Genomic DNA, 13,769 nt, shown 5'->3' on the forward strand with positions numbered 1-13,769 from the left:
GTTGTATTTAAGCGGCTGTTACATAGGCTCATGGATATGCAGAGAACGGGTTGATATTGGATCATACGCAGGCAGTGGAAATTGGTTTGACTTGGCATCATGTTTGGCTCAGGCATAAATGGTTGAAGAGTTTGTTGCTGCATTAGATTGTTCTATGTTTCCAAACACACAAACATGCGTCGTTTTTAGGAGAGGAATAGATCGGGTAAATGTCCAAAGTCTTTTGCCCAGAGGAGAGGAATCGAGAACCAGAGGGCACAGGTTTAAGGTGTGGGGGGAGGGGGTAAGATTTAATGAGAACCTGAGGGGTAACATTTTCACACAAAGGGTTGTGGGCGTGTGGAACGAGCTGCCGGAGGAGGTAGTTGAGGCAGGTGCCATCATAATGTTTAAGAGACATTGAGACAGGTACATGAATAGGATAGGTTTAGATTGGACTAGTGTAGATGGGGCATGTTGGGTGGTGTGGGCAAGTTGGGCCGAAGGGCCTGTTTCCATGCAGTATGACTCGATGAGTCTATGTCTCCAATATTCTGGGGATACTCATGATAAACACTGAAGGCTTATTCAATCAAAAGGAATTACTGTACGTTCTATATCTACACTAGCAAAGGCACACAAGGCTAGAAATCCATCTCCAGTAAAAGGCACTGATACATACACTCTGCCTCTGAAATTAATTCCATTGAGGACTATATTGAGTATTCCGAACTACAAACTCAGATGAACTTCTCGAATGTAGTGCATTACTACAATAAATACTTTTATAGCTGAAATGTAATGTACCTTCTGCTTTTTAATGTAAAAACTATTCCGTTCAATAACCCATAACTTTCATGCTCAGAGCCATTAAGCAAAATATGATGTTTAAATGTAAAACAATTTGCTCTCCTCCAAAAGCACCAAGATTAAATAAATCTTATTTTTATTCCCAATTCGCTTTCCCCTGCGATAAATCTTGATTCACATAATTATACACAATGAATGCATATAGAATAGGAGGCCATCATTTCAAAAGTGCCATGTATTGTGTTCAGTATTGGGCACCATTTTGTAGGCAAGATGTTGTCAAGCTGGAAAGGGTGCAGAGAAGGCTTACAAGGATGTTGCCAGGATTCAAGGGCCTGAGCTATAGAAAGTTGAGCAGGTTAGGACTTTGTTCCTTGGAGTGCAAGAGGATGAGGGGTCTCTTGCCCAGAGTAGGGGAATCATGAACCAGAGGACATAGGTTTAAGGTGAGGGGGGGGGATAGATTTAATAGGAACCTGAGAGGTAACTTTTTTACACAAAGAGTGGGTGTATGGAACGAGCTGCCGGAGGAGGTAGTTGAGGCAGGGACCATCGCAATATTTAAGAAACATTTAGACAGGTACATGGATAGGACAGTTTTAGAGGTTTATGATCCAAACACAGGCAGGTGGAACTAGTGCAGATGGGACATGTTGGTCGGTGTGGGCAAGTTGAGCTGAAGGGCCCGTTCCCATGTTGTATGTCTCTATGACTGCAATAAGTATCTCAAAACTTGCATAGTAAATGGTAGGGCAGCACGGTGGCACAGCGGTAGAGTTGCTGCCTAATGCCCCTGTCCCACTTAGGAAACCTGAACAGAAACCTCTGGAGACTTTGCGCCCCACCCAAGGTTTCCGTGCGGTTCCCGGAGGTTGCAGGTGGTTGCCGGAGGTTGCAGGTAGTGGAAGCAGGTAGGGAAACTGACAAAAACCTCCGGGAACCGCACGGAAACCTTGGGTGGTGTGTGTGATTAGAGGTTTCCGTTCAGGTTTCCTAAGTGGGACAGGGGCATTACAGCGCCAGTGACCCGGGTTCGATCCCGACTACGGGCGCTGTCTGTACGGGGTTTTACGTTCTCCCTGTGACCGTGTGGGTTTTCTCCGAGATCTTCGGCTTCCTCCCACACTCCGAAGACATACAGGTTTGTAGGTTGATTGGTTTGGTATCATTGTAAATTGTCCCTAGTGTGTGTAGGATAATGTTAACTTGCGGGGGTTGCTGGTCAGTGCAGACTTGGTGAGCACTATCCTACACAGACCAGGGACAATTTACAATTTTACCGAAGCCAATTAACCTACAAACCTGTACATCTTTGGAGTGTGGGAGTGTGGGAGGAAGCCGAAGATCTCGGAGTAAACCCACGCTGGTCACAAGGCTTAGTGTATTATCATTATTGCCAGGTGCAGCGAGGTACAGTAGAAAGCTGGACACAAAATGTTGGAGTAACTCAGCGGGTCAGGCAGCAACACTGGAGAAAAAGGAATAGGTGACGTTTCAGGGTGGAACGCTTCTTCAGACATCCTTTTTCTCCAAAGATGCTGTCTGACCCACTGAGTTACTCAGGGAGAACGTCTCAACTCAGCCAGCACCCGCAGTCATGATCAAATCCGGGTCTCTGGCGCTGTAAAGGCAGCAACTCCACCGCTGCGCCACCGTGACGCCCTTGAAAGGTGGCAGGAAAGACTAGGAAGAAATCACCGCTCGGAATGAAAGCCTGCAATGACATATTTGCTGATCATTTATCGGTACCACACGCTCCTGAACATGACATTGTGGGTCAGAAATGAGAAAGACATTCCTCTAATCACACACATCACATTGAAAATGCTTCTGATCCACTTCTACCCACCTACAGCCACTTCATCCCTTACGGCCAGGTTTAAGCAATGAGATTGCAAAATATTTTAATTGAAGTTTTAGCCAAAAATGTGTTATGCCTCTTTATCCCAAAATGAATAATTCATCTTGTAACAGATTGTGATAGCCTTTTTAGACAGTGCATTCTGGTTAGTGTGTACATGATCTGCTTTGCCATATGCTTTATGTGCGTTTAAATTTCCCCGTATTGTGTCATTGCAGTACAGCTGCCTGTTGTGTGTCGAGTCAATGACTTATTGTCGCAGGCACGGGTACTGTGAGTACACATGCAATGTAGATGTTGCTTACAACAGCATCACATACGTAGACTCAGACCACACACACAAACATGGACTAGGGAGGCACGGTGGTGCAGCGGTAGAAACATAGAAACATAGGTGCAGGAGCAGGCCATTCAGCCCTTCGAGCCACTTTCCAAATGCACTGCCATTACATCTTTAATAATCGACCCAAGCATCTTCCCCACTACCGATATAAGGCTAACTGGTCTATAATTCCCCGTTTTCTCTCTCCCTCCTTTCTTAAAAAGTGGAGTTACATTGGTTACCCTCCAGTCCACAGGAACTGATCCAGAGTTTACAGATTATTGGAAAATGATTACCAATGCATCCATGATTTCTAGGGCCACCTCCTTGAGTACTCTGGGATGCAGACCATCAGGCCCTGGGGATTTATCTGCCTTCAGTCCAAATAGTTTACCTAACACCATTTCCTGACTAAGGTGGATTCCCTTCAGTTCCTCCCTCCCGCTAGATCCTCGGTCCCCTAGTATTTCTGGAGTTGCTGAGTTGCTGCCTTACATCGCCAGAGACCGGGTTCGATCCTGACCATGGGTGCTGTCTGTACGGAGTTTGTACGTTCTCCCCGCGACCTGTGTGGTGGGTGGTGAATCTGTGGAATTCATTGCTACAGGCAGCGGTGGAGGCCACGTCAATGGATATTAATAATAATAATACATTTTATTTAATGGGCGCCTTTCAGACATCTCAAGGACACCTTACATAGATTAATAGGAATAAAAACATATAATCAGAATAAAATAAGTAATAAAGACATCACAGAGACACAAATTAAAAACAGAATTCAGTCCAAAAACAGAAAATCAAAAACACAATGTGAAGATATTGACAGGTTCTTTATTAGTGCGGGTGTCTGAGGTTATGGGGAGAAGGCAGGAGAATGGGGCTGAGAGGGAGAGATAGATCAGCCATCATTGAATGACCAAGTAGACTTGATGGGCCAAATGGCCTAATTCTGCTCCAATGACGTATGACCATATGAACTGCACACCATCAATCTGAACATAACTCTGTTTCTCTCTCTACGTATGCTGCCTGACCTGCTGAGTAGGTGAAGAACTTTCTCTTTTTACTTTTGGTCGATTCATTCTTCTGAGCTACAACATGTGCCCGGAATGACACAGAGTGCGGCACGGTGGCGCAGCGGTAGAGTTGCTGCCTTGCAACACCAGATACCTAGGTTCAATCCTGACTACAGGTGCTGTCTGTACGGAGTTTGAACGTTCTCCCCTTGACCGCCTTGGGTTTTCTCCGGGTGCTCCTATTTTCTCCCACACTCCAAAGACGTGCAGGTTTGTAGGTTAATTGGCTTCTGTAACTTGTTCCGTGTGTGTGGGATAGAACTGGGGTATGGGGGGAGGGGGGGTCGCTGGTCGGCGCGGACACGGTGGGCCAACGGGCCTGTTTCCGCGCTGTATCTCCAAACTTTAATACTTTGGAACAGACAGATTGACATAAATAAATTAGCAATTATGATTACAATATAATACCACCCTCAATCAACTGGGTGCCAGGAAATATGCTTCACATTGCACATCTTACGTAAGCAGTTTCCTCTAAAAGGAGCACAAACACAAAACAAATTAGCGAACATTTTAATCTCTAATCAACCATTTCCAAGGCTTTGTAAAACTGTATCATTTGCAGCTAATAATGTCATAGATGGTGCTGAACTAATCAAAACATCTGTTAAATAATTTACTTAATGGATTCATTTCTAAGGCCTACAGCATAAGAGGAATGGGTTCTCTCTGTACTACCCACTGACAGCAAGTTTGCCCTCTTGCTTTTGCTGAAAATAGCATTTTAGTTTAGTTTAGTTTATTGCCACGTGTACTGAGGTATAGTCAAAAGCTTTTTTTGTCTCGTGCTATCCTGTCAGCGAAGAGACTATATGATTACAATCGAGCAGTGCACAGTGTACAGACACAGGATAAGGGGAATAATGTATCGTGCAGGAGACCCTTCTTCAGACTGAAGAAGGGTCCCGACCCAAAACGTCACCCATTCCTTCTCTCTAGAGATGCTGCCCGTCCCGCTGAGTTACTCCAGCATTTTGTGTCTACCTTCGATTTAAACCAGCATCTGCATTTCCTTCCTATATATATATATATATGCTAGACTAAGTGGGACCCGTTGGGTCCCAGCATCACACGGGAGGGCTGGTCCCCCAACGCAATATTCCACCTCTCCACCAATTCCAATATTGGTGGCCATTGGGGGGGGGTGCTTTCTGGAGCGCTAGTATGGGTGTTGTGAGCTGAAGGGACTGGTTTCCAGAGGGCTAGTATGGATATTGTGGGCCAAATGGATTATTGGGCTGGCGGTTCAGTCACTCAAGACTGTTGTGCTGGCAGCTCACTCACTCACGGCTGGTGGGCTGGCAGTTGACTCACGGCTATTCCTTGAAATTCCATTTCAAGCAGGGTGCAAGGCCACCAAATTCAAGGGCAGTTTCTTACCACTTCAAGCAGGGTGCAAGGCCACCAAATTCAAGTGCAGTTTCATACCATTTCAAGCAGGGTGCAAGGCCACTAAAGACAGTGAGCTGTGACCTCTCCCTCCTCCATCTTGCAGAGACTGAGCCATGGCCACACTTCTGGGTTTTATAGTCCCTCCCCCCCTCCCACCAGAAGGGGCGTGGCCTTCATGGCGTGATTGACAGGAGAGAGAATCTCAACATTTTTTAAACACTAATAACTCTTTTATTTTTAATCGATGGGAAAAATTCTCGGCACCTGATGAGCGGAGGGGGACTCGGAGTAAGATGGCCAAAAACCACAGCCGTACGTGGTATCGTTTTTTCTAAAATCAATATAAAGTGCAAACAGGAAGTGGTCAAGATTAGACTTTTAATTATATAGAAGGCAAGACAACTTTAATTAGGCAAGGCAACTTTAATTAGGCAAGGCAACTTTAATTAGGCAAGGCAACTTTAATTAGGCACGGCAACTTTAATTAGGCAAGGCAACTTTAATTAGGCATGGCAACTTTAATTAGGCAAGGCAACTTTAATTAGGCAAGGCAACTTTAATTAGGCATGGCAACTTTAATTAGGTAACACAGCTTTAGCATTTCCAAACCAAAGGCAACACAGCTTTAGCATTTCCAAACCAAAGGCAACATAGCTTTAGCATTTCCAAACCAAAGGCAACACAGCTTTAGCATTTCCAAACCAAAGGCAACACAGCTTTAGCATTTCCAAACTATATTTTCAAACCACATTGAGGGCACTGACAGATCAGTAAAACCACTAGCAGTTTAGTAGACATGTGTTCAGTGTTATTCACAGTTCAGCCTGAGAGACGTGACCATCTCGCTCCCCCATCTTGTAGAGACTGACTGAGGCACTCAACACTTCCAGGTTTTATAGTCCCTCCGGAAGGGACGTGGCCTTCAGGAGAGAGAATCTCAACATTTTTTAAACACTAATAACTCTTTTATTTTTCATCGATGGAAAAAATCCTCTTGTCCTGTGCAGCGGAGGGGAGACTCTGAGTAAGATGGCCAAAAATCACAGCTGTAAGTGGCAGCGTTTTTTCTAAAATCAATATACAGAACAACAGGAAGTTGTCAAGATCAGACTTTTAGTAATATAGATATGTGTGTGTGTATATGTGTGTGTGTATATGTGTGTGTGTATGTGTGTGTGTGCATATACATATACATATATATATATACTGAACTTCTTTTAGTTATTATATTGTCAGAGTACCATATTCTGTTGTGCTGCTGCAAATGAGAATTTGATTGTTCTGTTTGGGACATATGACAATAAACATTCTTGATTGCTGACATGGTTATATTTAGGGACATGTTCTCAACAAAAGACATCTTCAATAATTTACTACCCAGACAAGACTTGAGCCTCAGTGATAGAAGTGAGCTCTGTCAATGACCTGTCAAGTTGGCCCTGATATATTCCTCAGTTAGCAGAGCAGTGGTTCAAGCCCACCTGTGTTTTAGTGTTGTCTACAATAGCACAGTGTGTATTGCATTAAATAAACATGAACAGGCAAAGCTTGGCAGCAATGCAGGCAGGACATCCTAGTAACAACCTAGTCACTGGCATTCTTTCATAATGGAGAATTTCAATGTTTAGAGATACAGCATGGAAACAGTCCCTTCGGCCCACCGAGTCCATGCTGACCATCGATCACTCGTTCACATTAGTTCTACAATATCCCACTTTCATAACAGACTGGGGGATGATTCACAGAGAGCCAATTAACCTGCAAACCCGCACATCTTTGAGATGCGGGAGTCTGTTTAAAGCCAACAAGGTCTGGCCAGTGACGGTGTCAAGAGTGTTTGATTGTTACAAGTACCGACAACAGAACAATTACATTTTTACTGTGTCCGAGGGGACTGTGGATGCTGGTTTACACCGCAGATAGACACAAAGTGCTGGAGTAACTCAGCGGGACAGGCAGCATCTCTCGAGAAAAATAATAGGTGGCGTTTCAGGTCGGAACCCTTCTTCAGATTGAAAGTAGAAAAGTAGAGGTGGGGGGGGTGGGGGATGAGGAAATAAATTGGAGGTGAGAAAAGGTTAGAACAAAATAAATTCTTACTTGCAGCAGCATAACAGGCCTGTAAACACAATACTCATAGATAACAGATAATAAACAATGACCCCAATACTAGTGCAACAAAGCGCAGATTCCTCATGTTGTATAGCGTTCAGGAGCCTGACGCCTGTAGCGAAGGCAATGTACTTGAACCTGGTGGTTATGGTTTTTGGACTCTTATACCTTCTTCCCGATGGTAGGAGTGAAATGAGAGTGTGGCCAGGGTGGTGTGGGTCTCTGATGATGCTGGCTGCCTTTTTGAGGCAGCGACTCCTGTAGATCCGTTCGATGGTGGGGAGGTCGGTACCCGAGGCGGGTGTTCACCACTTTCTGTAATCACCTTAGTTCCTGGGCGTTCGAGCTGCTGAACCAGGCCGTGATGCAACCGGTCAATTTGTTCTCTACACCTGTAGAAGTTCAAGAGAGGAGTTATTCGTCAAATCCCCTCGATCTTCCAAGGAAGCAGAAGTGTGGATGGGCTTTTGTTTTTGTGGTTGTAACAATGTGATGTTTCCACAGAGTGGTAGAGTGTAGGAATAGATGGCACAGCAGCAAGATGTACCTTTGGAAAGGAAAATAAGAGGAATTTCTTGAGCACGAGGCTGGTGAATCTGTGGAATTTAATTTTAATATGAGTTTTAGGTTTAGATATACATCGCGGAAACAGGCCCTTCGGCCCACCGAGTCTGCGCCGACCAGCGATTCCCTCACACTTGCACTATCCTACGCACACGAGGACAATTTACACTTATACCAAGCCAATTAGCTAACAAACCCGTACGTCTTTGGAGTGTGGGAGGAAACCGAAGATCTCGGCGAAAACCCACGCAGGTCACGGGGAGAACGTACAAACACCGTACAGCCAAGCCCTTGTAGTCAGGATCGAACCCGGCTCTGTGGCGCTGTAAGGCAGCAGCTCCACTGTTACTCCAGCACTTTGTGTCTTTTTTTGTAAACCAGCATCCGCAGTTCCTTGCCTCAACAATCAGCTCCTTGGTCTTGCTGACATTGAGAGCAAGGTTGTTGTTTGTGCACCATTCAATCAATTACCAAACCCCATCCCACACTCTGACTCATCATTACCCATAGTTAGTCCTACAATGAGTATCAAATTAAATAAGACTTCACCAGACACAAAGAAGAAGCTCTTGCTCGATTCGGAAACCAGTCGACTCCTCGAGTGAGGGTCAGACATCAGAAAGCACTCGGAGTGGAATCCAATTAAGAATCTAAGGCTTTTGAAAGATTGTCATTGTTTTGCAGCCGCTCGCTTTGTCTGCCAACGAGGTGCCATTTTCTCAGGATTAATAAGACTATTGCCTGCTTGTGAATGGTTCTGATGAGGTAGATGGCTCACAACTATTATTTGACAAAAGGTTGTGATCTGCTTTTAGTGAAGTGAGTGATTGCAGATTGAAACACTCCTAGACTGATCAGCCCCGTCAGCATAAGTGTTGGTGAAGTGCTTTTATAGTTCATCGTGCTATGTGTGACTCCGCTGACACAGATGCATTGCAAACAAACACGCCGGGATAAGTGCATCAGTGGCAACGTGTGTGTGTGGGAAGCAGAAGTGTAACTGTTTCAGTGCCTGGTGGCTTATTATTAGTGTTTAAGAAGGAACCAAAGATCATATAGCGGAGCATGATAGACCACTCCTGCTAAATGCAATGGGCTGACGTATAGTACGCAACGGAGCAGAACGGAACGTGGGCCTTTTTTTCATCCATTTTAGTAACCCGACCCGACCCGACTCGCAATGTAACCAACGTTGCGGGGGAACAGTTTGTGTTAATAAATTTTAAAATTCTGAAAATGAGGAGAAGATTTTTACCAAAGAACTTTTATTTTTACGAGGATGTTTCCGTAACCGGCTTCCGTCTCCGCACTAGTATCCTGCGGGATCTTTGGTGTGGAGACGGAAGCCGGTTACGGAAATGGGGCCGAAAATTACCCATGAATCTGCCCATGACCGTACTACGTCTTTTTCGTCCAGTGATCTATCCAGCTCGCTGTAGGATCTTTGGAAGGAACTGCAGATGCTGGAAAATGGAAGGTAGACAAAAGTGCTGGAGAAACTCAGCGGGTGCAGCAGCATCTATGGAGCGAAGGAAATAGGCAACGTTTCGGGCCGAAACCCGAAAGGGTTTCGGCCCGAAACGTTGCCTATTTCCAGGGCTTATTATTAGTGATGGTTCCGTTGAAAGCTGCAGCATTAGCTGACAAGAAAGCTGACAAGTGTGTCGTGTCACTTAAGAGTATATGAGTCATGCAGCATGGAAACAGGCCCTTCGGCCCAACTAGCCCATGCTGTCAACCTGGATCCAGCACATTGACGCAATCATTTAGGAAGGAGATGAGGAGGAATTTCTTTACTCAGAGGGTGGTGAATCTGTGGAATTCTTTGCCACAGAAGGCTGTGGAGGCCAAGTCAGTGGATATTTTTTATAGACAATAGACAATAGACAATAGGTGCAGGTGTAGGCCATTTGGCCCTTCGAGCCAGCACTGCCATTCAATGTGATCATGGCTGATCATCCCCAATCAGTACCCCGTTCCTGCCTTCTCCCCATATCCCCGACCGCTATTTTTAAGAGCCCTTTTTAAGGCAGAGAGATAGATTCTTGATTAGTACAGGTGTCAGAGGTTATGGGGAGAAGGGGGTTAGGAGGGAGAGATAGATCAGCAATGATTGAATGGCGGAGTAGACTTGATGGGCCGAATGACCTAATTCTACTCCTACTCCTTATGATCATAAAGAAAGCCCATCAACGCCTCTACTTCCTTAGAGGATTGGGGGAGAGTCAGTAGGTCGATGATGTACGGTAGAGAGCATATTGACCGGTTGCATCATGGCCAGGTTCAGCCACTCGAACGCCCAAGAATGAAGAAGACATCAAAAGATGGTGAATACGGCCCGGTCCATCATGGGTACTGACCTCCCCCACCATCAATGGGATCTACAGGAGTTGCTGCCTCAAAAAGGCAGCCAGTATCATCAGAGACCCACACCACCCTGGCCATGCACTCATTTCACTCCTGCCATCGGGAAGAAGATATCGGAGCCTGAAACCTGTAACGTCCAGGTTTAGGAGCAGCTTCTTCCCACCAACCATCAGGCTATTAAACGCTACAACCTTCAAATAAGATCCGAACCGTATAGACTTAGGGGCATTGGTTTTGTCTTTGTTCTATTACTATATATTTTTTTCTTATCTACTGAGTTTCTTTCTTGTTGTTCACTATGATGTTTACAGAGTACTGTGCTTACAAATCTTTTGTACTGAGGCAAGTAAGAATTTCATTGTTCCGATTCGGGACATATGAGAAAACAACGTTCTTGACTCTAGATCCCCTAAACCTTTCCTATCCATGTTCCTGTCCAATTGATGGGATCTGTCCAGAAATGTTTGAAGATGTGCCAAAGGTTTGTAGGCTAATTGGCTTTGTAAAATTGTAAATTGTCCCTAGTACGTGCCTGATGTGTACGGGGTGATCGCTGGTCAGCGCAGACTCAGTGGGCCTAAGGGCCTGTTACTGTGCTGTCTCTCTAAACATAACCATTTGGGGTGGCACGGTGGCACAGTGGGTGCGTCACATCTAAGAGATAATATTTCAAGTGAGAAACAGTAATTAGCTTCATTCAAATTATAACAAGAAATCTGATAAATCTAAAATCAGAAGCAAGACATGAAGTTACCTTCTTTACGGAAATATAGAAATGTAACATAACTTTAGGGCTGCACGGTGGCGCAGCGGTAGAGCTGCTGCCTTAAGGCCCTGTCCCACTTTCCCGAGTTACTCACGAACTCTCCCGAGTTTTCCCCTTGATTCGAACTCGGAGAATTACGGTAATAGCCGTTCGTAGTTACTCGGGGCTATTTGTTTTACTCGTGGCCATTTTTCAACATGTTGAAAAAAACATCCCGACTTACCTGATGCCCCGAGTACCTACGGCTGGCATTACGAGCCGCTACGAAACATCTACGGACCCGCTACGGACATTCTCCGAGTTTGAATCAAGGGGAAAACTCAGGAGAATTCGGGTAAGTGGAACAGGGGCTTTACAGCTCCAGAGACCTGGGTTCCTTCCTGACTATGGATGCTGTCAGTACATAGTTTATACCTTCTCCCCGTGACCTGTGCGGGGTTTTCTCCGGGAGCTCCGGTTTCTTCCCACACTCCAAAGACGTGCAGGTTTGTATGTTTGTATGGCTTGGCAAAATTGTAAAAATTGTTCCTTGTGTGTGTGTGTGTGTGTGTGTGTGTGTGTGTGTGTGTGTGTGTGTGTGTGTGTGTGTGTGTGTGTGTGTGTGTGTGTGTGTGTGTGTGTGTAAGATAGCATTGGTGAATGGGTCGGTGATTGTGGGTCGGCACGGGCTTGGTGGACCGAAGGGCCTGTTTCCACTGAGTATCTCCAAACTAAACATAAACAAGTTCTTAAGTCGAGAACATGGTATAAATTTGCCAGTTGAGGCTCCGACACTAATGGATTTTTGTTCTTTGTCTTTGCAGTGTTCATCATGGCGTCTGGGCTTCTGGTTTATCCGTTTGGGCTGAACTCCTCCATCGTGCGGAAGTACTGCGGGGATTCCAGCATCTATCATGCAGCGGAGTGTCAGATCGGATGGGGCTACATGCTGGGGATTGTTGGGGTCATGCTCGCAGTCTTCTTGCCCTTCTTCTCCAAATATGCGCCGAAGGAATCCCTTTCACCGACTCCAATACCGGCGCTGTTATAGTACTTGTTGTTGGAGGAAGGGACCGCTTGACCGCCGTTGTACAATATCCTGCTTTTACACCTTCAGAAACGAGCGGAAGATAATGGAGGCATCCCAGAGAGCCAGGAAAACAGCTCAAACAAGGGCCCATTTGCATTGTGACCCAAGTGCATTCGGTGAAACGTCTTCCTGATTCCCACAAGATGCACAGCGCGCGTCCGACACTAGCAATTCACCTGAAAAGCTGCAAGGAAATGAATTACAAGGAAAGTAACATCCTGTCAGTTACTGCTACACCAACCTTGAACCAATCATCCTACCAACTCCAGCCCACTTGTAATTCTCACAAGGATCGGCGGTGGTTTTCACGACAATGCTGAGCTGGGTTATTTGCAGATAAAGGTGGGTTAAATTTGTTGAAGAATTCCTGTTATTGCCAGTCGACGCACACTGGGTGGTCTTATGGACCTGTTTCCATAATAACAGGAATGGGCTCAGTGAAAATATCAGAGCAACCGAACCACAGCATGGTGTTGTATTAGTGACAAGAAGACTATTGAGGCTCATGTTGAAAAAGAACTGAACAACTTGGGAAATGGGGCAACAATTTTGTCCTTCCAACCAGGATATTTTGTCAGTCGAAGCATCTGAACGTCAAGTCAACTAGTGGACGGAACTAAATGTCTTCTTTCTGAGGTCCAATTTGCAAAGTGTTTTTTTTTAATGCACTGGAACGCGAGAATAGGCTGGAGGGATCGCAGATATCTCCAGCTTTAGAGACAAGCTTATCAGATAACTGGATGTCACTGCATCTCAAGGTCAGAATCTCAGCGATACACCTCACACTGAAATCTCTTCGGTGGATGGAGATGAAAACAAATGAAATTTGGACCAACCATTCCTTATACAAATGCTTCCGGTGAAGGTTGGAAGATCAAATCTGCAGTGTGCAAGTTCTCAATGGGGCTTGCAATCTACTCAAATCTTTTGAGCGCATTTTCTACTCATGCAGTTCTTTTGACAAATGGTTCTAACACTCAATCCCGAATGTTTATCTTTTAAATAAAGGGCCCCGCCAACCAACTGTCTGGCCTTCGTGTCAGTGTGAAGACACGTCGGAACCTGTAGTACAGCCATAATGAATCATTCAGAATGAACATTTAGATAGACGCAAATATATGGCATGTTTCCTTTACCACTGTTGCTTTCTTTCATATCTTTCATTCATTTGTTCTTCACCTCTCTACATCACCGTCTATATCTCTCGTTTTCCTTCCCCCTGACTCAACCTGAAGAAGGGACTTGACCCGAAACGTCACCTATTCAGTCTGAAGAAGGGTCTTGACCCGAAATGTCACCTATTCCTTTCCTCCAGAGATGCTGCCTGACCCGCTGAGTTACTCCAGCTTTTTGTGTCTATCTTTGGTTTAAACCAACATCTGCAGTTCCTTCCCACACAAATATATACTCTGGGTGTAATTTTCATTACCGTATTACCGTGGTGCCCTCTA

The 13,769-nt window shown here is 45.2% G+C and overlaps 1 protein-coding gene across 1 annotated transcript in view; it reads left to right on the forward strand.

Annotated features, from left to right (window-relative positions):
* tmem211 (transmembrane protein 211) overlaps window positions 1–13,559 on the forward strand; it is a 95,224-nt gene extending 81,665 nt beyond the window's left edge. Inside the window, exon 2 of the mRNA XM_033046361.1 lies at window positions 12,053–13,559. Within this exon, the coding sequence (XP_032902252.1) occupies window positions 12,053–12,279 (227 nt within the window). The 3' untranslated portion in view covers window positions 12,280–13,559. The remainder of the gene's footprint in view (window positions 1–12,052) is intronic.
* Window positions 13,560–13,769: the final 210 nt, after the last annotated feature.

The sequence above is a fragment of the Amblyraja radiata genome, chromosome 28 (assembly GCF_010909765.2).
Source record: "Amblyraja radiata isolate CabotCenter1 chromosome 28, sAmbRad1.1.pri, whole genome shotgun sequence".
NCBI lineage: Eukaryota > Metazoa > Chordata > Chondrichthyes > Rajiformes > Rajidae > Amblyraja > Amblyraja radiata.